The sequence below is a fragment of the Mirounga angustirostris genome, unplaced genomic scaffold, assembly GCF_029215605.1.
Source record: "Mirounga angustirostris isolate CCGP_5_RB_7025 unplaced genomic scaffold, mMirAng1.0.hap1 SCAF_16, whole genome shotgun sequence".
Taxonomy (NCBI): domain Eukaryota; kingdom Metazoa; phylum Chordata; class Mammalia; order Carnivora; family Phocidae; genus Mirounga; species Mirounga angustirostris.
In genome coordinates, this window is record NW_026991724.1 from 7177930 (window position 1) to 7201692 (window position 23763).

Below are 23763 nucleotides of genomic sequence, written 5' to 3' on the forward strand. Positions count from 1 at the left end.
ATTTATTTATTTGAGAGAGAGAGAATGAGAGAGAGCACATGAGAGGGGGGAGGGTCAGAGGGAGAAGCAGACTCCCTGCCGAGCAGGGAGCCCGATGTGGGACTCGATCCAGGGACTCCAGGATCATGACCTGAGCCGAAGGCAGTCGCTTAACCAACTGAGCCACCCAGGCGCCCAATTATACCTATTTAAAGAATAATTCCTCCTAAAGAAGAACTGAGGGCCAACTGAACATCAAGTACAAAAGAGAGTTCCATGTACTCTCATTTCCTTAAGTAGGTGCCTCTGTCTGGGAGGGCCATAGGGTACAGCCTCAAGTGATTCCACTATAGGCTGGATAATATGATTCGTGTCTTCCTTGCTCAGGCTCCGATTGCACATCACTGCCAAGCACCCAGGAGGGCTGTGAGCCTGTTAGAATCCATCTGGGAACCTGCAGGGCCTCTGTGCAGACCTAACAGAGGCATTCAGGCACCGAGCAAAAGTGCCTACCACATGTGCGCACAGAGGGACAGATGCTCGATACCACGTCTATGTCTTCAAGGAAATTAGCATTATTGAGCCCCTGCAGACTCAGGGCCTCACTGTGAGATAATGGAAGTGTCTATGTCATTTGCTAATTACATCTAAAAACATATATTTCACGTATCTGTAATCTGTAGACATTACCATTACATTATAAAGCATTGTTCAGCCCTGCTTCTCTGATGGTATTTACATATTTGTATATTAAGCCTGTTTTTGATTTTCATCAAAAGTAACCAATGTACCAGTTTTTAAATATCTTCATTCACAAATTGGTGTCTTTGTCTCTGCTTTGACCACTGGCTGACTTCATTCTAATTGTTCAACCTTCTAGCAGCTGGAGGCACCTGTATGTTGTTACATGGCTATTTTATCTCTGGCTTTATTCTGTCCTTCTTGCTTTTTGTTTGCTTTCCTATTTGCCCAGATTGCCTCACCTTTTTTTCCATCATCATTGTAATATACGTTTTTATATCCCAAATCCTGTGTGGAACAAAATAGGGGCTATATTTTGAAATGTTATTAAGAAAGTACATGCTATTTAGTGATGATCACTGAAAAATTTCCATCAAAAGTAATTCATATACCAGTTTTTCAATCTTTATTCACAAATCAGTATAGTATGGTGAGTCTGCATGTATGATAAAACAGATTATGACAAGTATCATATTTACAACGAAACTATTACTTTATATTACTGAATCATCTGATGTGCTACCCCCCGCAATCACATCATGGACACAACTCTACCCTTTGAATGGACCAATTTTATGATTTTCCTAGAAAGTTTTGAGTTGAGGATAGCTTCTCGCTGCTTCTTTCCAGGATCCAAGGCTTCAGACAAAATCCTTGGAAACAAGCAATTAGAACCTGATCTCTCCAGGATGGAGGAAATGAGTGAGAAAAAGGACATGTCACTTTTTAAAGGCCCACAATTGCTATGCTTTGCAGGATATGGGGGAGAGGGGTACACAGTGGAGGAGGAAAGAATCAGTCCCAACAATTACACTGAATGTTTCTGAACTGTCAAATCAATAACTAATTTCTAAAACACAAGTTCATAAACAGAAGCTATCCGGCTAGCTGTTGAATGAAATGCATAGGCAATAGTCAAAGAGATGCTGTGCTTCCAAAACCACATACATCTTATTTATCTCTAATTTTAAAATAATTCATTCCCTTATTGGGTATGCAAGTAAGCAATGGAGAAAGTGGTGCATCTGCAATACCTGAAATTAAAAGGAAAGAAAATGGATCAGTTTAACAATGGCTGAGATTCGAGGGTGGATCATGGACCCCCATGAGGTGCAGAAGCAGAACATGCAAAAAGGGCCTGAGGGGATAGCGGACCTGAGCCAGGAGAAAGCTCAGAGGTGATTAGCCAGTAAAAAGAGAGGATACATACTACCCGAATGTAGTGTGTTGTTAATTCTTCCCGCTGTAAGATAAGCTGACTACTTACCAGCTGGTGCTAAGGCTTTCAGTGCTTCCAGGAGATGTGGGCTGGAGAACTTTATTAGGCACCGGAGGGGCTCTTTTCTCTCCGCCAAGATGTCTCCATTGAAGTCACTTTTGAATTTCGTTTCAAGCTGTCAACAAATACATTTACAAATAATTACTAAATAAATCAGCTGGAATGGTAAACTATACTGAAATCAGGTTTGCATTTCATTAATTCTTGTCATCAAGAAATACAGGGATTAAGGGGGGGGTGCGAGACATTTCATTTGCTAACTGCAAATGTAGAGGGCAACCAGTGTGTCAAACGATATCACACAGAAAACACCTTGGTGCCTGACACACAGGGACCTGGGAGGTGAGTTCAACCTTCTGGTGACCTTTACCTGGGCGTTTAGTTTGCATTCCCTTTAAAAAAAAAAAGATTTTATTCATTTATTTGAGAAAGTGTGCAAACGTGAATGGGGGGAGGGGTAAAGGACGAGGGAGAAGCAGACTTCCCACTGAGCAGGGACCTTAAGCACACCAGGTGCACATGGGGCTTGATCACAGGACCCTGAGCCAAAGGCAGACACCTCACCGACTGAGCCACTCAGGCGCTCCCTAGTTTGCATTCCCTTTTTTTAAAATTAAATTAGCCGAATATAGTACATACTTAGTTTCAGATGTACTGTTCAACAATTTATCAGTTGCGCATAACACCCAGTGCTCATCACATCCTGTTTGCATTCTTAATGGCAAATTAGCACTATCTGTTGTAATTGGTCCTTTTGATGTAAAAATGTCATGTCTTTTGAGTCACTATCACAATCTCTTTTTACCTTATTATGGAAGATTCCAAAAGTACACAAAAGTAAGGAGCACAGTATAATGATTGCCCGTGTGCACATCCCCCAGCTGAAACCATTATCAATTCAGTTAGTCTTGTTTCATCGACGACCCCAACTCCCTGTTCCTTGCTGACCACTGTCACTGCATTATTCTGAAGTAAATCCAAGACACCATACTATTCCAACTGTGAATATTTCAGTATGTATCTAAAAATGACCTAAGAAGGGCTCTTTTTAAAAAAGTTCACCCCATAACCTTACCACACCTAAAAAAATTAGTAACAATCTACCAATCCTTTAATACCCTCAAATACCCAAGTACTGCTGCTTCAGTAGGTACCTGAGTCTTAGATACTAATTTCAATTTTTTTTAAACTTAAAGTGACTCTTAAAATTAAGAGACAGTATGCTGAAATACTTAGAGGGTGAGTAATGTCTGCGACTGACTCAAATGGTTCAGAATAAATCAACAAAAAGAAAGTAAATGTGGCAAAATGTTAACAATTGGTGAATTGAAGCAAAGGGGAGATGGGTGTTCATTGTCATATCCTTGCAAGTGTTCTGAAGGTTTGACATTTTTCAAAATAGAAAAGGTAGGGAAAATTAATTGAAGGTATGAAGCAGTGTGTACCTTGACTTAAGCATATTCTAAACTGTATATACAGGGAGATTTGTGGAGTCTTACTTATTCCCGATCAGTGGTTCTCTTTAGTGGGCAGAATCGGCCAGAGGGCTTGTACGAACAGATGGTTGGGCCCCACCTCCAGAGTCCCTGATCCAGTAGGACCACGGTGGGGCATTTCTTACCCATTCTCAATTGATGCTGCTATGGCGGGGCCAGAGACCACATTCGGTAACCAGTGTCTTAGAGTATGGGCTGTTCAAAGGAACTGGGTTAAAACTGCCATGCAGGGAGCCCAAAATGAAAGATATTAATCAGCTTTTCCCACTAAAAAACACATCAAAGAAAACAGGTGTTGGGCCTGAGTGATCAGATCAATGGCGGATTTAAAGCATTGCCCGTGGCTGCAGAGGGTGCTAAGCAGAAAGGATTTTACTAGAGGGGAGGAGGGTGTTAGGAGTATGAGTACAAGTATTAGATTAGGGCAATCATGGTATAAACCTTGAATTCTTCTAATGGGGGCAGTGGGCTTGCCCCCAAGCTGGCCTTCCTGATGGGCAGTGGCATGCTTCTGGAATGAGCTAGGTTTGCAGTATTAACGAGGCTACTGGTTTTTCTCCTGTGCTGCCAACTGGGCTATGTCATGACTTACTTATTCATTCACTCTTTTATTCAACGAGTATTTATGAGCACCGACTACATGTAAGTGTTGCTCCAGGTGTGGATGGGCTAGAAAGGTATAGCCTACAATTTTCTCCCCTCAAAAATACAGATTGAGGCCAGTTCTGCATAACTAAATTAATATGTAAGAGGAAATAAAAAAGCAAAGTCATAATTTCTAAAAGTCTCCTTTGCTAACAGAGGCACTTAATAAATATGATAAAGAAGTCTATTCTAGGGCGCCTGGGTGGCTCAGTCGGTTAAGCGACTGCTTTCGGCTCAGGTCATGATCCTGGAGTCCCGGGATCGAGTCCCGCATCGGGCTCCCTGCTCGGCGGGGAGCCTGCTTCTCCCTCTGACCCTCCCCCCTCTCGTGTGCTCTCTGTCTCTCTCATTCTCTGTCTCAAATAAATAAATAAAATCTTTAAAAAAAAAAGTCTATTCTAACTCATAAATTCATCATACAAAATTAAAGTGACACTGACTACGCTTATGGTGGTGAGCACTGAGTGATGTATAGAATTGCTGTACGTCCAAAACTGCTGTAACATCGTGTGTCAACTCTATTCAGTAATTAGAAAAGGAATTAAAAAAAGAAAAAAGTGATAAAGGAAAAGAAAGTTTCTTATAACGGTTTTCCACTTAGAGTTTCTGTTCTTTTATTTATTTATTATTTTTTTAAATTTATTTATTTGACAGAGAGAAACACAGCGAGAGAGGGAACACAAGCAGGAGGAGTGGGAAAGGGAGAAGCAGGCTTCCTGCCGATCAGGGAGCCCAATGCGGGGCTCGATCCCAGGACCCTGGGATCACGACTTGAACCGAAGGCAGACGCCCAACGACTGAGCCACCCAGGTGCCCCTAAAGTTTCTGTTCTTTTAAAAACGTCTGGATAGGGACGCCTGGGTGGCTCAGTCGGTTAAGCGGCTGCCTTCGGCCCAGGTCATGATGCCAGGGTCCTGGGATCAAGTCCCACATCAGGCTCCTTGCTCAGCAGGGAGTCTGCTTCTCCCTCTCTCTCCCTCTGCTTGTGCTCTGTCAAATAAATAAAATCTTTAAAAAAATAAATAAATAAAAACGTCTGGATACCTTGTAATTCATGTTTATAGCAATGTCCCACCTTGTATTGTGCGAATTCTAGTCTTGGTTGAGGATAGTCTCCAAAAGCTTCTTGAGTCACTCTCTGGACTCTCTCTTTTTCTATTCTGTTTTCATGAATGATCCGCGAATCCACTATATATGGAAGATTTCAAAAGAAAACAGATATTAGAAATATATTTCATCCATAAAGTGTCTTCCTTTCATTCCTAACCTTTCAACTTGCTTGCGTCATTTAAAAATTATCTTTACTGCTTCTCTTCACTGCAATAATTCCTTGTTATAGGAAAGTTGTAAAGTGCAGGCTGGTAAATAAAATAAAAATCCCCCATAATTCTACTAAGGCAGAGAAAGCACTGTTAACATTTTAATATACTTCTTTTCTTTTTTTTTTTTATCTACTTATTTGACAGAGAGAGACACAGTGAGAGAGGGAACACAAGCAGGGGAAGTGGGAGGGGGAGAAGCAGGCTTCCCGCTGGGCAGAGACCCCGATGTGGGGCTCGATCCCAGGACCCTGGGATCATGACCTGAGCTGAAGGCAGCCACTTAAGGCGCCCCTGTCTTGCCTTTTTCTTAATGAATAGAAAGATCTGTGTTTTCTAAACTGGAATTAAAAAATACACACAATTTTGTATTCTGCTTTCTTAATGTGAAATCAATGGCAGTTCTTATGCCATTGGAAAGTCATAAAAATGTTTGTTCATAATTGCTGTACCATTTCATTGGATTGCCAAATCACTGCCAAGAGATAGGAAAATGTTCATTTCTAGAAATCTAGATTGTACCCCACCACTCTTCTCAACTTTCTGGTCCACTATAGTAGTTTCTTACTCTCCTGGGTTTCCACGGAGAGACTCCTGCTATCTGTGAGTGGCAACATAGTCACAACTCTGATTATTCAAGAAGCAGTTTATCCAGCAAACACACGGAGCCGGGGCTCCAGACTCGACAGATTTGGATTTCATGCCTGGCTTTGGTGGTTCCTCGCTGTGTAACCCTTCTGAAACCCAGCTGCCTGATGAATAGGGATTGTTCAGGGGACCACTATGAAGATGAAGGGAGTGACACTATAAGCATGTGAGTGTGGTGCTTGACACACAGAAATGTTTGACTATTAGTTAATTTTTGTTTTTAAGTGTTACTACTTGATGTTCTAGCAAATTATAAAAGGAAACTTTGGTAGCTTAGTTTCCCTTAAAAAAATTTTTTTTAAAAGATTTTATTTGAGAGCGAGTGAGAGAGTGAGCATGAGTGGGAGCAGGCAGAGGAAGAGGGAGAAGCAGGCTCCCCGCCGAGCAGAGAGCCCGATGCGGGGCTCGATCCCAGGACCCTGAGATCATGACCTCAGCCGAAGGCAGACGCTTAACTGACTGAGCCACCCACGTGCCCCTTAGTTTCTCTTTTCAAGAGAAAGTTAATTTTCAATTTTTCTGAAAGCAGTAGATAGTTTTGAATCCGGCTCCTAGTGATTAAATGCTTTACCGAGTGACAGAAATTTAAAAAGGAATGATGTGCTTCCAAATTTCGGTTTTATTTTAAAACACACATACTGTGTATATCCAGCTCCAGGGTTCTTTCCTGCAGAGGCACAGCGGTGTTGTGGGTTTCAAAGTTCTAAAAAAAAAAAAAAAAAGAAGGAAAGAAAGAAAAAAAGTGAATCTTCTCCTAATTTTAACATCTTGAAATATAAACAGTACATGGGTTTAGTACATAACAGTGTATCAAATCTTATCTTTATTTATTTATTTTTTTCAACAAAAAGAGATCTGAGGCCACATCCAGGCTGAGTTAAGCATTTCCCCCAGAGCAGGAGACTGGCAGAGACTGCTGGGCCAGCAACATGTCTGTTTTGAATGAGGAGCCCTGTACTTTGTTAGCATAAAAATGGATCTGGATGAAGCACGGCCGGTGAGTGCAAAAGCTAGAGGAATCCCAGGCAGGGTCTGCAACGTGATACTTCAGCTTTATAGCTATGTCTTCATCACTGTAAAATACTCGCTGACGCTCCTTTTGGAAAAATCACTTTCCTACTGAAGTGAGTCTCTCAATCAATCCTTTTTCCCTTTGCAGCCGGCGTTTTTATAATTAAGTGTTTGACAGTGTGAATTATCCTGGGGATGCAGTTGTCATAGCAGGACAGGTGGAAGGTGGTGGGTAAGAGGGCCTCTAACTAATCTAACTAACAACGTTAGATTTTTTTCCTTAAAGAGTGACTTGTAGGGAGCCATCACTTCCTTCTACTTAGAACAGATGAAAATACATTAAGTATAATGTATCTAAGGGCTCAAAGATATACACAGAGCATTAACAACCCACCTCAGGAGTCTGAACATACGAGCACACTGTTGCCATGCAGAGGAAAAAATAACCCTGAGTCTGTGAGTAAGGCCAGATCCCTTCTTATCATTAAAGGAAACAAAGCATTCAAATAATTTTAACAAACAAATTGTGGGACTTAATAATAAAACAATGCTTTCTCCTTTCCTTCTAACTCCCATATCACCTGCTTGACTAATGGGACAAAAATATTCTACTTCTCTCTTGCATAATAGAATAATTAGCTTCGAAAGACAGTGTCAAGTTACTCTAGAGCTAAAATAAATTCTAATTGGAATAGCTGATTTGGAAACTGGGATCTGTAACATAAACTCTAATGACTACTGAACAGTATAAAACAAATTGCAATTGTAACAAGAGGATAGTGAGGCACTGTGGTTTCCTTTCATATTAACTAACTGAAAGCTTTCTCCACTTCAGTAATATCTGAAATGATCTCCTTTTTTTTTTTTTAGAGTAAACCATCTCTTGCAACCTCTCATAGGTTGCAAGAGATGGTTTTTTTTTTTTTTAAAGATTTTATTTATTTATTTCAGAGAGAGAGAATGAGAGAGAACACATGAGAGGGGGGAGGGGCAGAGGGAGAAGCAGACTCCCTGCCGAGCAGGGAGCCCGATGCGGGACTTGATCCTGGGACTGCAGGATCATGACCTGAGCCGAAGGCAGTCGCTTAACCAACTGAGCCACCCAGGCGCCCTGAAATGATCTCCTTCTGTTCGAGGTGGACTTTCCCACCTGCTCAGACACTTCTAAGTCAAGTGTGAAGAAGAAAACGGAGATGTAACTTGAAAGAGAGTCACTGATGGGCTCACCTGATTATACTGTTTAAAAACAATAGCCTTCAGTGAGTCCAGATACCGGCTTCTGAGGTCCATTTTCACAATCTTATGGTGATTGCTAGCAACTGTCAGTGCCTGGAAGTAAAAATTAGCAAGACTATTAGGATTACCGTGTTTATCGCCCAATATTTATAATATCTATAATAGTGGTTGAATTTTTGCATTAAGCACACATTACTTCTAGATGAAAAGAGAATAACAGAGAGCTCCAAACCAATGCTTCAGCCATGCTTCCACTTGTAGAACACTTTCTGCTCCTTATTTTAGGAAATCAAGAATTACATGTGGCATTTTATATAAAATGCTTATTGAGCAGTTTAACCCTATGCAAACCCTATGCAAATCTAAGATTAAGAGTAATAAAAATATAGCTTATAGTAATTGGTTCCCTACCTGACCCAAAAGGGGTATATTGCTCTTCAGCTGGCAGCAGGAAGTGAAGACGTAGGGAGTCTGGGAGTAATACACCACATAAACAGGTTTGTACTGGTTTGGCTTTCTATACTGTGTTCCCCAGGCAATTCGAATCCATACTGAATTCTCCTCAGCATCTCTGAAGCTGACCGTCACCTTAAAAACAAAAAAAAAGAGGTAAGTTTCCTAATTAAAATCTGTGGCACTAGGGCGCCTGGCTGGCTCAGTCCATGGAGCACGTTACTCTTGATCTTAGGGTCGGGAGTTCAAGCCCCACATTGCGTGTAGAGAGTACTTAAAAAAAAAAAAAAAGTCACATTAAAAACAAATCTGTGGCACCAGCAAGTGCTCTTTAAGGGTGAAGGATGTCACTAACCTTGCATATGGGCTGAGATCCAGAAGTCTTTTCTACTTTTCATTACAGTGTTTGGGGGATCTTGGGGAAGAGATTTTGTGGTTGCTTTGGAAAGATACATTTATGCCTTGCAAATTCTTTTGAAAGGAAAACAAATTTGAAATCCTACAAGCAAGGTACCACAATTTTTCAACAATTTCTTGGGCTTGTCTCTAAAACACTGTTCCCTGACATGTAAGAATTTATGAAATAAGGCAGCCTAACAAATGACATACCTGTTAAATAATGAGGCATTTTCAGCATCGAGCACAGACCTAGTATGCACTATAAAGTTTAATAGTAAGATTTCTATGTAGTAATGGACTCAAATATATTAATCCTAATGCTCATATGCATTTAGCTCAGATGCTAACAATTACCCTAAAGTAAAATTATGTGGCAAGAATATAGAAAATTCTATTTCATTTCCATTTCATGGATAAAACACAGATCTTTCTCACCTTCTAAATGTAATTGCCAGTTGGTCTGGAATTTAATAGGCTGTTCTTAGATTCTTTTTTTTTTTTTTAAGATTTTATTTATTTATTTGACAGAGAGCACAAGCAGAGGGAGAGAGAGGGAGAAGCAGGTTTCCTGCTGAGCAAGGAGCCCGATGTGGGGCTCGATCCCAGGACCCTGGGATCATGACCTGAGCCGAATGCAGACGCTTAACGACTGAGCCACCGAGGCGCCCCTGTTCCTAGATTCTTAGCTCCCCCTCGATTCAGCTTCCCCCGGGAGGTCAGATCCCGGACAGGAGGCATCCAAGACAGGTGTACTTGGCTTGCTCACCTCTCTGTGCTTCCTCCCCCTTGTATCCTACTCCAGAAAAAGCAGGCTGTAATGTGGCTGCTGGCATTAGCAAAGAAGACCATTATTCCGACTCTGCCCACTCTTTATCTGCTTTCCCAGATGCCCTCAGTGTATCAGACAAGGAACCCTCCCCGGTCTGGGGTGCAGACTGTGTGGAGTGTGTGGAGTCCGCGGAGCTGTCTGACCTTCCCAAGGGAGCAGCCCAGCACTTGGCCCCAACAGGCGCTCAGTGGACCTTTGCTGGCTTGAATGGAAGAGGGCAGGGTCTGATTCTGAATAGCCTCTTTGTGTCACATTACAAAAGCAAAGCCTGTAAAATCGAGATTGAATGCAGGAGATGGAGGGCACATTTTTACCAGAGGGAGAAAATTGGTTGCAGTCAACATATTCAGGTAATCTCTCTAGCCCAGAATGAGGATAACTGAAGTAGAGCCTCATGGAGAAGCTTAAAGAGCTCTGTGTCCTCCCTATATTGGATGCAGAGTTGGGCACACATGTGTAAGTGTACCCGTTCCTGAGAGAAGGGCTGTGTCACTTAACAACATTTTCGTAAGGGTCTATGATCCGAAAAACGGTTAAAGAAAACTCAATGGACTAAGAGAAAAGGATATTCACAGAGCCAGTATAATCTGGGCCTAGGTGGCTTTCAGATGTTCTGTCTCACCTTCTTCCAGTAAAGAGGATATTCAGATACCTGAAGAGGTAGGGCCCAAATGCAGACCAGTACTATTTTCCCAAGAAACTGCCTTAATAGACATCATCCTTCAGTAGCCAGGAGAAAGCATTTTTCATTGAGGATAGCTCAGATAAATACTGTTCAAGCTTAACTGGGACACTAATCCAGCCAAGGGTCCTAAGTGGTTTGGCTAACCCGGACTATCCTACTAGCCAGGGTACTCTGGCCAGAAACTGGTTATAACTGGCCACAACCCACAAGCTACTGGAATCAAATGAAGCTTACAACACGTAGAATTGCTACATATTTTTTTAAAATTTTTAAAATTTTTTTTTTAAAGATTTTATTTATTTATTTGAGAGAGAGAGAGAGAGTGAGAGAGAGAGTGCAAGAGGGGGTAGGGTTAGAGGGAGAAGCAGACTCCCCGCCGAGCAGGGAGCCCGATGTGGGACTCGATCCCGGGACTCCGGGATCATGACCTGAGCCGAAGGCAGTCGCTTAACCGACTGAGCCACCCAGGCACCCAGAATTGCTACATATTTAACTATATTCAAAATATATTCATATATTTAGTACAGACTATCATTATTATACGACATGATACATGGGTATAAAAAGGAGAGTAAATGCACTACCTTTTTACAACTGAAACGTATTTTTCAGTTTGTCTTTTCTTTCATTGTGAGTTTTTGAAGAACATTGTATTTTGAATAGTTTTACCTGGTAAGATATACAGTTAATCTCTCTCTCTCTCTCTCTCTCGCATACAGAGACACACACACTCTCTCAAAGGTTCTGGATCAGATCCCCTGTAGTACAGGCTCTTCCCATCACTCCCCAGTTAGGCTCTCAGCTCCCTCTCATACCAGCTTCTCTACCCAATTGGTTCAGGGGCAGGAAGTTCTTAACCTGAAGCCCCTGGTTAGAATTCAGGTGTCTATGAACTAACTGAAATTGAACATCTCCTTCAGTTGTGAAGGTAGGCAACGAAAGGGTAGACTGTTAGGACCTGTTACTTTGTTGTGTAGAAATCCCAAATATTTTCTTAACACGTTACAATTGTTGCACCTGCCTCAAAAATATCATTTACGCCCATCACTACTTTGAAACTAGTTGTTTTTAGACCTACTGAGATTATTTACTGTGTTACTAAAGAAGCACATGATGTAGCACAACTTAGTATTTTAGTACCTTAATAATGGTATTTCAACATAGTTGGCTTTCCTTATAATTCTATGTATTTTATTATAGCATTTAAAAATAATCTTCTAAGAAGTGGCCCGTAAATTTCACTAACAGCAAAAGGGGTCCTTGGCACAGAAAGGTTAAGACCTGTCCTATATCAGCAGGCAAGTCACTTTTCAGTCCAGGAGACTCTTCGTGGCACCATCATCAGCCTTTGGGAAAGTGGGGTTATCCAGCTGCTAGTTATGAGGAAAGTGAAGTCGAGCTGGGAGTCCTTGGTCAATTGAGAAATGGGGTTAGCACATGTGGGCCAGCTCAGAGCAGGGGAGAGACAGAGAAGACACAGGGTGGTGGGCGTCTGCCAGCCTTTCAAGCAGGAAGATGTGACTGATGAAAAAAGCTCCTCTGTCCTCCCAGCTTTTCCCACTAGTCTGCCTGAAATTCATTCAGGAGGCAAAAGCTTCTGGAACACAGCGGTGATAAAAGAGGAAATCTCACAACTGAAATACGAGGCCACTGATGTAGGAGGATATGGGAGCATTTCACTCTTCTCCTAGAACGGTTGGGCAGGAGGCGTGGGGTTCAGACAACAGAAGTTCCCGGAGGAGAGAAGGGCAAGAGAGACTGTCACAGGGGAAGAGGGCACTGAAACGAAAAGACGCAGACAAGCTCTGAAGTGCAGCTGAGAACAGCTCTCCCTCGGTGTCTGGTGTGGGGTGAACAGGGAGGGAACATGGTTGTGAGCGTTTCTCAAGAGGAGTTAGCCAGTCATGTTCGGCTTCATAAAAAGGCTGCTTCCAGAAGGGTCCACACCATATATCCCCATTTATGGATAGGTGGCTTGGGATTCTGTGCCAGTGAGGCTCTTTGTTTAAAGAAAAGCAGGTGCACATGCCATACCCACAGTTCAGATGGGACTCTCCTTTAATCTCCAAAAAGTGTATAATTTCATGGTAAGAATATTTTTCAAATAATATAATAAAAGATAACAACTTAGGAACAGGAGCAAAGAGTGCTTATTCACAAAAGAGAAAAAAAACCCAAAACAACCCAAAAAGGAGACACATACCTTCTCTTGGCTCACAATTACCCTTGAACTGATTTATAGATTAAAGTGGCCCTCCACTCAAAATGATGAAGATTTCATTTTGTTTTATAAACCTGATAAAATGATTCTAAGATTCATCAGGAAGAATAGTAACTGGGGTAAAGAAGAGTAATTGGGAGTAGGGACAGGTTTGCCTTGCCTTAATGGTTATTAAAATATTTTACAAACTACAGCAATTAAAGGAATGAGGAGTTTGCAAAGAATGTGCCCAATCCATTCATCCCCAGCATCTATTCAGCCCTTGCTCGTGTCAGAGGGGAGCAGGATGGTGGGTTTCTTCTCAGGGAGACTATGGGTCAGGAGGAAGACTGACAATTAAAGCAGGAAGTGGGAGGAGTATGGTGACTGGGGAACTGCCATGGTGGGGCGTGGGGGGGGGGTGGTCAGGGAGACTCCCGGAGGGAGCACTAGATAAGTGGAGGCAGAAGGACAGGGAGGAATGAGCTGTGCAAAGGCCAGGTGGTGGAGGATGTTCCAAGGAGAGGGAACAGCCTATGGCAAGTTCAAGAACTCAAAGACTGGTTCAGTTTGGCTGGAGTGTGGAGTAGAGGTGGTTAATGCCCGAGAGGCAGGCAGTGGATCCAGGAGCACACGAGGAGAAACAGCTCAAGAGTAAAACACAGACTCTAAAAGCATGAACGAATCTGAAGAATCCAATGTTGATAAACCAGTAGAAAAAGCTAAATTAGTCAACAAATGGTGTTGGGACGACTCATTCGCTTCCGAAAGGGAAGTGGTGAACGACTCTGTCTCTACCTCCCTCCTCTCTCCCGCTAAAGTAAGTTCCCGTAGCCGAAACTCACCAGGGGGAGGGCTGAGTGCAGAACTTTGGGGGACGCTCCAGCAAAGGGCAGAAGGAAAGGAAAGGAGTTAGCCATGGAGACAATGAAGACCAGTTTAGGATGGGCAGAAGACAACCAGGGGAAGACAGAGATTCAGGATCAAGAGGGTCGGACTGCTAATTCTCTGACAGCGTGACCTTCCTGAGCACGAGAAATGGATGTTGTGCATCTGGCACATGGCAGAGGCTGAGCCGCGAGAGCCTGTGTAGATGTGAAGAGCACGAGCTCAAAGCCACCTGCCTGGGTTTTGACCCTGGCTCCGACGTTAACCACTGTGGGACCCACCTTGCCTCACCAGGAGGGTACAGTGAGTTAGTGACTAGCAAGGGCTTAGCCCAGGGCCTGGCACACACAGGTGTTTGCAATCGGCATTACTGGTGACAGAGAACCAGCTGTGGGATTTTGTGGTATCACTGGTGCCCCTGAACAGGGAGGTTCTCACACTTGACCGGGCATTAGCATCACCTGGAGGATTGTGGCCTACCCCTACTGTGTCTGAGGGAGCCCAAGTATTTGCCTGTCTAATATGTTCCCAGCTGATGTTGATGCTGCTGGTCTGGGGATCACATGAGAACCACTGCTTTTCAAAAACTCAGTTTCAATATGGAGGTGAGAGCAGTAGCCTGAATGCAAGAGGCTTAAGCATGAAGCTGGCAAGGATGGATTACCCTTTCAAAGGGTCTTTTTCAAAAGCTTTTTGAGGGGGCCAATAAATACCACCCCTCCTTCCTGTCCTTCTGGACCAGCTGAGAAATAAGGGAAAAAGAGGTGGTAGGCAGAGGCCAACACATATTACTAAGAAACTGATGACTGGCTCATATCTGCAGGCAAGTGGCCCTCCAGATAAAAAATCCAGAGTCAGGCAGAGTTGCCCACATGGTCACTGGCAGAACGACTCTGGGTAGCCTCCCTTGCATGGGCAGAGCCGGCCCTGGAGGAACAGAGCAGGATAGGTGTCCCTGTGGGCACCGCTGCTCTTATTCAGGCTAAGTCAGTGCTCCTGCCAGAGAAGGGTGAAGGGGATGGTGCAGGGGGGCCAGCACCATTGTGCCAATGGACATATCAGGAGCAAGAAAAGAATATTTCCCTCCAAGAGTGTTGTGGTAGAAAGGATAGAGCTTGAGGATGAGCATGGGGAGTGGATGTCCTTCCACTGAGACCTGAGCATGTTTATAAGCAGTAGAGAAGAGACTACGAGCGTGAAATAGAACAGAGAACAGCAAAGCAGGGGCCTTACGAGGATGCAGGGAACAGATTCCAACCTGACACAGAAGGGGCGCTGTGAGAAAGGAGATGAGAGAATACACTCAGGTAGAAGTATGGCAGAAGTCACTGGGGGTGAGATGAGGAGACGGAAAGACCAGGTGGGGGAATTTGTGTAAGGAGAGGAAACACTAGTATTCTGGAGAGGACAACCAGAGAACGGTGACTGTGACAGATTTTGGGGAATGTCTTGCTATGCAAGGAGGACTAAGGCAGACCAGGGTGGGAAGAGAATGAAGTAAGGGAGGTTGCTAAAAAAATGAATGTCTGAACCTACAATAAGATATTTGGTGGTGGGGTGCCTGGGTGGCTCATTCAGTTAAGCAGCTGACTCTTGATCTCAGCTCACGTCATGTCTCAGGTTGTGAGATCGAGCCCTGCATTGGGCTCTGTGCTGGGTGTGGAGCCTGCTTAAGATTCCCTCTCTCCCTCTCCCTCTGCCCCTCCCCTCGCTCTCTCTCTCCCAAAAGGAAAACAAGAGATACTCAGTGGTACTTGTCAAAGCGGAATGGCAGCTAAAGACTCTAGGGGTGCTCTAAAACTGTGCTGACCAATCCTGGAGTCACCTGCCACCGGGGCTACTGCACTAAAATTCACTACAGTTACAGAAGATTAACATTCTAGTTCCTCAGTCACACTGGGCACATTTCAAGTGCTCTGTAGCCACGTGCAGTTGGTTACTAGCTAGTGTACCAGACAGCGTGGATCTAGAACATTTCCATCACTGCGGAGAGTTCTACTGCCTGGCACTCCTCTTGAGAAAGAAGCATTTGGCTCTGAATTGACAGGTGAGGGGAGAGTAAAGTTTTCATAATTAAGTAGGATTTGACTTTGATCTGGCCTAGAATAGTATGGAATATTACTAATTAAAATTCATACAAATAAAAAAAACCTGCACAGATGCCTTGAAATTGAATTTCATGGAAATTCAGATAAATTTTGTTCTTACATTTTTTAATGCTCTCCGAAGAATTTTCACAAATGAACTTTTGAATTGTTCCATATCAAAAAGGTCAATGTCTTCACCTGTCAAAGTGAAATGAAAAAGGCAAATCAAGGGAGTATAATGTTCAAGAAATACATCTGCAAAGACTCTGAAGGTAAGCATTTTGTGTAATTTCAAAGAGCTACAACGATCAAATCACACCAATCAGTACCTGAGACACAGAGCAGGACCAAATATATTTCTCGTTTTTCCCACAAAAGAGTAATTTTGAAATTACTCATTTGAAAGAAGAGACGTTTAAGAGGAACATATTGCTATTCATTTCAAAATTTCCAAAATATCAAATATAAATGTTCAATTTAAAATGGAGAACACTGGGGTACCTGGCTGGCTCAGTGGGAAAAGCATGTGACTCTTTATCTCGGGGTTGTGAGTCTGAGCTCCATAGTGGGTATAGAGATTACTAAAAAAATTTTTTTTAAAATGGAAAACATTACCTGGTTCTTTACTCATCTGAAAAACATCCCAAACTTTCTGGTGCCGATGAAATTGAGTATCTGAGAGAGGGAGGAAGAGCTTATTACTATTATATCCTAGAACTCCCAAGTAATGTGCTTATACATACATATTTTAAATATGTATTTAATGTAATATGACACCAGAGAAAATAACAGTAATTTACAAATTAGGTCATACACATTTTTATTCAAAATGTAACTTTTATATGGATTAAATTTTCTCCAGACAACTAAATCATGAAGAATTAGTGATATAGTAGAGATCTGGCATTTACTCATACTTAGATCACTTCTTCTCTTTCCATGTGAGTCTACTCCACAGAACGTGGCACTCGCCCAGCAGACGGGGATGCCGTGCTCCTCATGACTGGCCTTGGCACTGGCTGTTCCCTTTGTCGGGAGCCCTCTTCTAGCTGGTGGTGCACCTCATTCTGGTCTCTACTGAGAGGCCACCTATGCTGAGCGGCCTATCCCGATCCCCTGACCAAACTCACCCGCCCTCTGCCCTGCTTTGCTTTCCTTTGTTGCACTTACCACCACCCTGAAGCCATGTGCGTTCCTCCCACTCACTCCACCATGACCGAGCCAGGAGCAAGTCAGGTCTGCTTTAATCCTTGTATTTCCTGGCCTCACTCACTTCTCTCCATCCCCTCCCCCTACCATCTCATCCAGGCTACATTCCTCTCCGGCTTGGATGCTCCAGCAGGCTCCTGTAGGTCTCTCCCATCCTCCCTGGTCTCTGTTTCTGCACTGTGAGCTTTGAAAAAACAAGAACCTGATTCTTTCTTGCTCATAATCTTCAGAAGGCTTTGCATTATTCTTAGAATAAACACTGAAATCCTTTGAGTGGCCTCTAAGTCTCTGTATCATCTGCCTACCTATGTCTCATTTGGTTTGACCCCTCCTGCATCACTGAGCTCCCATTTCCCGCCTTCTCTCCACTCCTCTATTAACCCTCCTGCTCCAAGACTTCCAGCGCTGTGCCCTTTGCCCTCCCGCTCCTTAACCTCCCTTCTCCCCTATGCCTAGTTAATGTCACTCATCCTTTGGCTCTCAGCTCATGTCCTCAGGAAGTCTTCCCTAAACCCTCAGTGTGGCAGATCCCACTCTGCTCTCACAGACCCCCTCTATGTTCTCCTTCATGGCACCTGCTACAGTCCACAAGAAGGCATTTGTGTGATAAGTAACCTGTCTCCTCCATAAGACTGTGACCTCTTAAGAGAGAATGAATCAACCTGTTTGAGCCACCAGCACCTAGCATACAGCCTGCCACATAGTAGTACTCAATGAACATTTGAACAAACGCGTGAGAAATGGGAATTATGTGGATCCACCTTTTATGGTCTAGATATAATCCAGTCACTGAAAATTAGACAGACTTAACCAGAGGCAGATGCGTAAATGAATTCAGCTATTTCGTAGTTGGAGTAGAATATAAAGCTGATTTTTATTACCTACCAGGTCATTGAAAGCAGTTAATATAAATTGATAATAATTAATTAGTAAATACCAGGCTTTGTTCTAAGAACTTGACAAGGACTCTTATTTCATCCTCATCATAACCTTATGCGATATCATCATTATGATACGGGTTTGTCAAATGATAATACTGAGGCACAGAGAGGTCAACGGCCTCCCCCCAGGACTCACAGGGAGACAATGATAGAGCCACGAACTGAACCTGAGAAATCTAGCCTTGGGGCCTGTGTTCTTAGACCCTAGACTCTGTTGCCTCCTGAGGAGGAGAGTAGACGTCTTAAAAAAAAAAAATACAGAGAAGAAAACTAGGACACAAAGGGAAAAGCCCCAAGAAAAGGAAGGGGAGGGGAGATAACAAGCTACAGTGTAATAAAAACAAATTCTTGTGAATGTATTTTCAAATTCTGTTAATAACAAAACAAAGCCTAACAAATACCTACTATGTGCTTCTGGTAGCCAGTGACCACGCTAAGAGCTTTCCAAGCGTTATCTTATTTAACCCTCCAAGCCACCCAATGAAGTAGGTACTACTGGTTTCTCTGTTTTACTTAGGAGGAATCTAGGCTTAGCAAGGTGATGGGACTCGGCCAAGGACACGGGACTGGTAAGTGACAGAGGAGGGACTGAAACTAGGTCTGCCAGACTGAAGAAATCTGAGCCCTTACATACAAAATGGCCTCTCTGATGAAACAGGACTGGGGTCTTTAGGGGCGCCTGGGTGGCTCAGTTGGTTAAGCGTCTGCCCTCAGTTCAGCTCATGATCCCAGGGTCCCGGGATCGAGTCCCACGTCAGGCTCCCTGCTCAGTGGGGAGTCTGCTTTTCCCTCTCCCTCTGCTCCTTCCTCTGTTCCTCCCCCTGCTTGTGCTCTCTCGCTCGCTCACTCTCAAATAAATAAATAAAATCGTAAAAAAAAAAAAAAAGCGGGACTGGGAAGTGTAAATACAAAGCACCGACACTCACAAATGATGTCTAAAAGGGCTGCGTCATGGACACTTGCACGCTTCTCCTGAAAGAGAAGATCACATATTTAGTGAACGTGGAACAGTTTGGTTCTGCTCCATTTATAGCACATTTTAGGGTTGCTTAGAGCAACTGTGTCCAGTCTATGTTCTCCTGCCAAGTGTCTTGGTTCAGGTACTCCCCACCCTCCTCCCACAGTCTATTCCTCTTTCATCTCTTTCAGACTCCTTGTTCTGTTCTTAAATCAGCTGTATCCTTCTAAACTTCCTCTACATCAGGATCTCCCAACTGGGCATGACTGGCATTTAGTCGGATAATTCTGTGTGTGGAGGGCTGTCCTAGGATGTTAAGGAACATTCTGGCCTCTACCCACTACAAGACAGTAGCATTCCCACAGGTCTGACCACAAGAAACATCTCCAGACATTTCTAGGCAAAACCGTCCTAGTTGAGAACCACTGTCCTACAACATACATTTTCAGGTATGCATATTACATAGTGTTTCTCAATGTTGTATATAAACATCTAGTTTATCCTTTTTAACGGATGAAGAATACATAGCCCACATTCCTTCATGGCTTAGCAGCTGCCTTAAATCTCTTATGGACTCAAAAAAGGAAGAAAGAAAAAAACCAAAGGGGTAGTATGATGCTTAAGTTTCATCATTTGGAACACTGTTACCTCACAGAGCAGAACCAAGTCGTGAACAAGAGGTTCCTTTCTCTGCCGGAAGTTTACAGTTTGCAGTTGCTTTTCAGACAAAAAATCCCAGGCTTTGAGGACTGTCATCATTTCAGTCATTGGGATTTTCAAGATGGTCCTCTTGATAAACTCAGCAAGAGTGTCATCCATCTCTTTGGCACTTTAATAAAAACAAAAACAGTACAACAAAGTATTAACCAAATACAAAAGTTTAACTTAACTGAATTTTTCAGCATATTTTCAGCCAGGATTTTGATTTGTAGGTCAAACACCCAAATGTTTACCTTTTTTCAGGCACTCTCCAAAGAGTGTTTCAACAGGAGGATTTAATTATTTTCTCCTTAAGCTGTATACTTATTTTTATTTAAAAAAATGTTTTTTAAAGATTTTATTTATTTGACAGAGAGCGAGCACAAGCAGGCGGAGTGGCAGGCAGAGGGAGAAGCAGGCTTCCTGCCGAGCAGGGAGCCCGATGAGGGGCTCGATCCCAGGACCCTGGGATCATGACCTGAGCCAAAGGCAGACGCTTAACTGACTAAGCCAACCAGGCGCCCCTAAGCTGTATATTTAAATATGCTTTGGAGGTTTTAAAAATTAGTGGTCTCTCTCCTTGACTGGCTAGAGTATTTTGATCTCTTGATGGTAATGATAAGTAAATCATTCATTCATGGACTGATTCATGTAAAAAATCTGAGCACCTGTGTGTGCCAGGCACTTCTGTGGGCAATGGGGATAGTTACATCTTTAACCATAAAGACAAAAGTCCCTGGTGGTATGGAGCATCCATTCTAGTGGGGAGAGAGAGGCAATAGGAAAATCATAAAATGTGTTAAAAGTGGGAAATGCTGCAGAGGGAATGGAACAGGGCTAGGAAACTAATAATAGTTAAAATGGAGCAGGCTGGGGATGATGTGGGGGTGGAGCGAGCAGGCCTCATAGGGAAGGGGACATTTGAGCCAACACTTGGAGGACAGAGTGAGCCATGAGGCTAGCTGGTGGAAGAACTTGCTAGGCAGAGGGAATAGCAAGTGCAAAAGCCCTGGGGCTTTCAAGGAACAGGGTGAAGGATGCCTCAAGTGAGGCCAGAGTGGAGAGAGAGTGAGAAGGCACAGAGGAGGGAATAAGGTCAGAGAACATGGAGGCCCAGGGGGTCACTGCAAGGATTATGGCTTCTACTCTGACAGAAACTGGCCACTGGAAGGTTTTGAGAAGAGGTGGATCAGTCTGGCTACTGCCCTGGGGGCAGGGGCAGAAGCAGGAGGCCAGCCAGAAGGTTGCTGCAAGGCAGGTAAGAGATAAGGGTGGACCGAGGTAGAGGTGGTGGGAAGAGGTCAGATGCTGGATATGCTCTTAAGAATGAGCCCACAGGATTTCTGATGGACTAGATCTGGGGTACGAGAGAAAGAGGAATCAGAGGAGATACCAATGTTTGTACCGGGCAGCTGGAAGAACGGAGTTGCTATTATCTGAGTTGGGGGAGACTAGAGCTGTGGGCAGAAGAAAGCTCAAGAATTCTATTTTGAATATGTACATTTTAAGGTTAATTGTTGGACTTCAAGAGGAGATACTGAATAAACAGCGGGATGTATTAGTCTAGAGGACACAGTAAGAGATAGAGGTGAAGAGGATTGCAGTCTCTTTCTCCTTTAAGGTGTCACCAATTAAAAGACCGCTGCTACCTCACTCTTCCTGCCTGGTGCCTGAAGAGGAGATTCTTCAACTGTCCAAAAGGTCTTGAGCCCCACCCAAATCTGGTATGGCTCCCTCAGCAACCAACGAAGGCAATGATCTTCAGGAGCATGGCTTAGTGGCTGTCTCACAGCTGTGGCACGGGGAAGGGGGTTTCTGAACCCTTTTATTACTTTTCTCAAGGGGGGAGCTGTGGGCTGAGGGTGACAGTTGATCTCATTTGGGGACCCTGATAGGCATCTTCCCCCGGCCCCTTTTAAAATATGGCACATAAAAAGCAAGTAAGTGTGTTTTCTAAACAAAGATTAAGCAGGATAGCTGCAGAATTTCAATTTAAATTCTCTATCTTACAAGAAGAGCATACAGACATTGCTGTCCATGTTTAAGAAAAGAGGCGGAAGTCAGTCTGTCAATCTCATTTGCGTACACCGCGCCTATGAGATTTGCAAGGACAAAGAGAGAAGTACCCCTATACAAGAATACAGGCTGTGACTTATTTTTACCATTTGAGTGTTTGTTGAACACTGCATATAATCTATTACCATTGCCCACTTCCAAAAAAGATACTGATAGTCAACAAGATTTTAAGAAGGTACTGAAAACAGGGGTGCTGGGTGGCTCAGTCATTAAGCATCTGCCTTCGGCTCAGGTCATGATCCTGGGGTCCTGGGATGGAGCCCCGCATCGGGCTCCCTGCTCCGCGGGAAGCCTGCTTCTCCCTCTCCCACTCCCCCTGCTGGTGTTCCCTCTCTCGCTGTGTATCTCTCTCTGTCAAATAAATAAAATCTTAAAAAAAAAAAAAAGGTACTGAAAACAGCAGTTAGAACAAAATAAAGCAAACTATTAGGAGTTGTGTAGAAGAAAAACAACTGAATTAGGAACATGAGAACAGAATCAACATCATGAAAATTGAGCCTGATTTATTTTCTTATCCAGATACAGGACCAACCTCCCTTAATGTCAAAACTAAAATCCTTACCATGGTCTACAAGGCCCTGTGTTTGCTTCTTGCCTCCCTCCCTATCACCTACCGCTCTCTCCATGGCTTTCTGAGCTCCAGCTACATTGGCCTTGAGTTCCTCTAGTACAGAAGGATCCTTCCAGAGAAGGGCCATTGTACCTGCAGTTACCCCCGGCCTAGAAGGTTCTTCTTGCACATATTCACATGTATGGCTCTTGTAATTGAGGTCTTAGCTCAGATGGCTTCTGGTCGGAGAGACTTATTCTGACCACCCATTCTAAAGGTATCTCCCCATCTTCCATTGCTTATTGTCTTTATAGAACTATCTAAAATTATCTTGCTTATTGATTGCTGTATTGCTTTACAATATTGAGCCACTAGGGTAAGAACTATGTTTGCTTTATTCATGGCTACATTTAGGGAAATGATAAATACATGCGGAATGAAATATTAGATACTCTCTGTAAGCAGTGTGCCTGGGGAGAATTAGGGTCCAACAGTGATATATCAAACCAACGTCTCCCATCGAAAACACTGGATTTCGGCGTAACCTTGTAAAAAAGCAGATTCCCTGGCCCCACCGATTTGAACTGGGGGATGGGTGGGCACCGAGCAGGGCGTTAGAGCTTGACTTTTTTTTTTTTTTGAGAGCCTGCATTTTTAGAATGCCTCAGAAGATTCTTAATTCTGGGTAAAGTTTGCAAAATGCCTTTCTACAGACTTGTGGTAGAGCACTCAATCTCACCAATAAGGTTGGTAAACCCTGCGTAAACTCTTCTGATTCCCCGTGACTATCTAATTTCTTTTTACTTCTGGCTCTTAGTAGCACAGGGCTTGGCATATATCATGTGCTCAAGAATGAACACATGACAAAAAAAGAACACTTTTCGGTAACTTTTCTGTAGATCTCCTCCTCTTCCATTGAGGAGTTGCCACTGGAGCATAAGGAGAAACACGAGAGGCGCATGGACAGAAAAAAAACGGAAGCCAAGCCTGATTTAAAAAAAAAAAAAAAAAAAAAAAATCAAAACACCCAACTCCCCACTGAGCCTCAACCTAAGCCCGGGCCGGTGCAGTAGCCCGTCGCATAACTGGCGGCGGCTCCGGAGATGACGTACGTCCGGGTTAGGCCCCGCCCCACTGTGGGCGGATGTGATCTCACGCCCAAAGCGTCGCTGCCCTCTCTCATCGCAGCCCCAGCCGTAGTCCCCAACTTCTGAGCCGAGGCCAAGCGCCAAGCCCGTACCTTGGGACGTGTGGCAGTCGCGGAAAAGCCGCCCCACAGGCGTGGGACGTGGCTTTCTCGAGGCTCCCGCCACATTCAAGGGCCCGATCCCACGCCGCGCGCGAGTCCCTTACAGTCCGTCATCGCAGCAATGTCTCTTCTCAGCAGCTCTTCCCGCCCGCTGCGCCTTCAAAGCCACCAATCGCAGTTCCCGCC

The 23763-nt window shown here is 43.7% G+C and overlaps 1 protein-coding gene across 1 annotated transcript; it reads right to left on the bottom strand.

Annotated features, from left to right (window-relative positions):
* Positions 1 to 1103: 1103 nt before the first annotated feature.
* CENPN (centromere protein N) lies at positions 1104 to 23756 on the bottom strand. Its single transcript, XM_045890299.3, has 11 exons — positions 23569 to 23756; positions 19652 to 19832; positions 18972 to 19017; positions 16511 to 16570; positions 16017 to 16093; positions 8766 to 8942; positions 8346 to 8447; positions 6747 to 6810; positions 5216 to 5328; positions 1988 to 2114; positions 1104 to 1754 (listed from the first exon to the last, which is right to left on the bottom strand). The coding sequence occupies exons 2-11, from the start codon at positions 19820 to 19822 to the stop codon at positions 1672 to 1674; spliced, it is 1020 nt and encodes a 339-aa protein (XP_045746255.1). The 5' UTR covers positions 19823 to 19832; positions 23569 to 23756; the 3' UTR covers positions 1104 to 1671.
* Between the last annotated feature and the right edge of the window lie 7 nt (positions 23757 to 23763).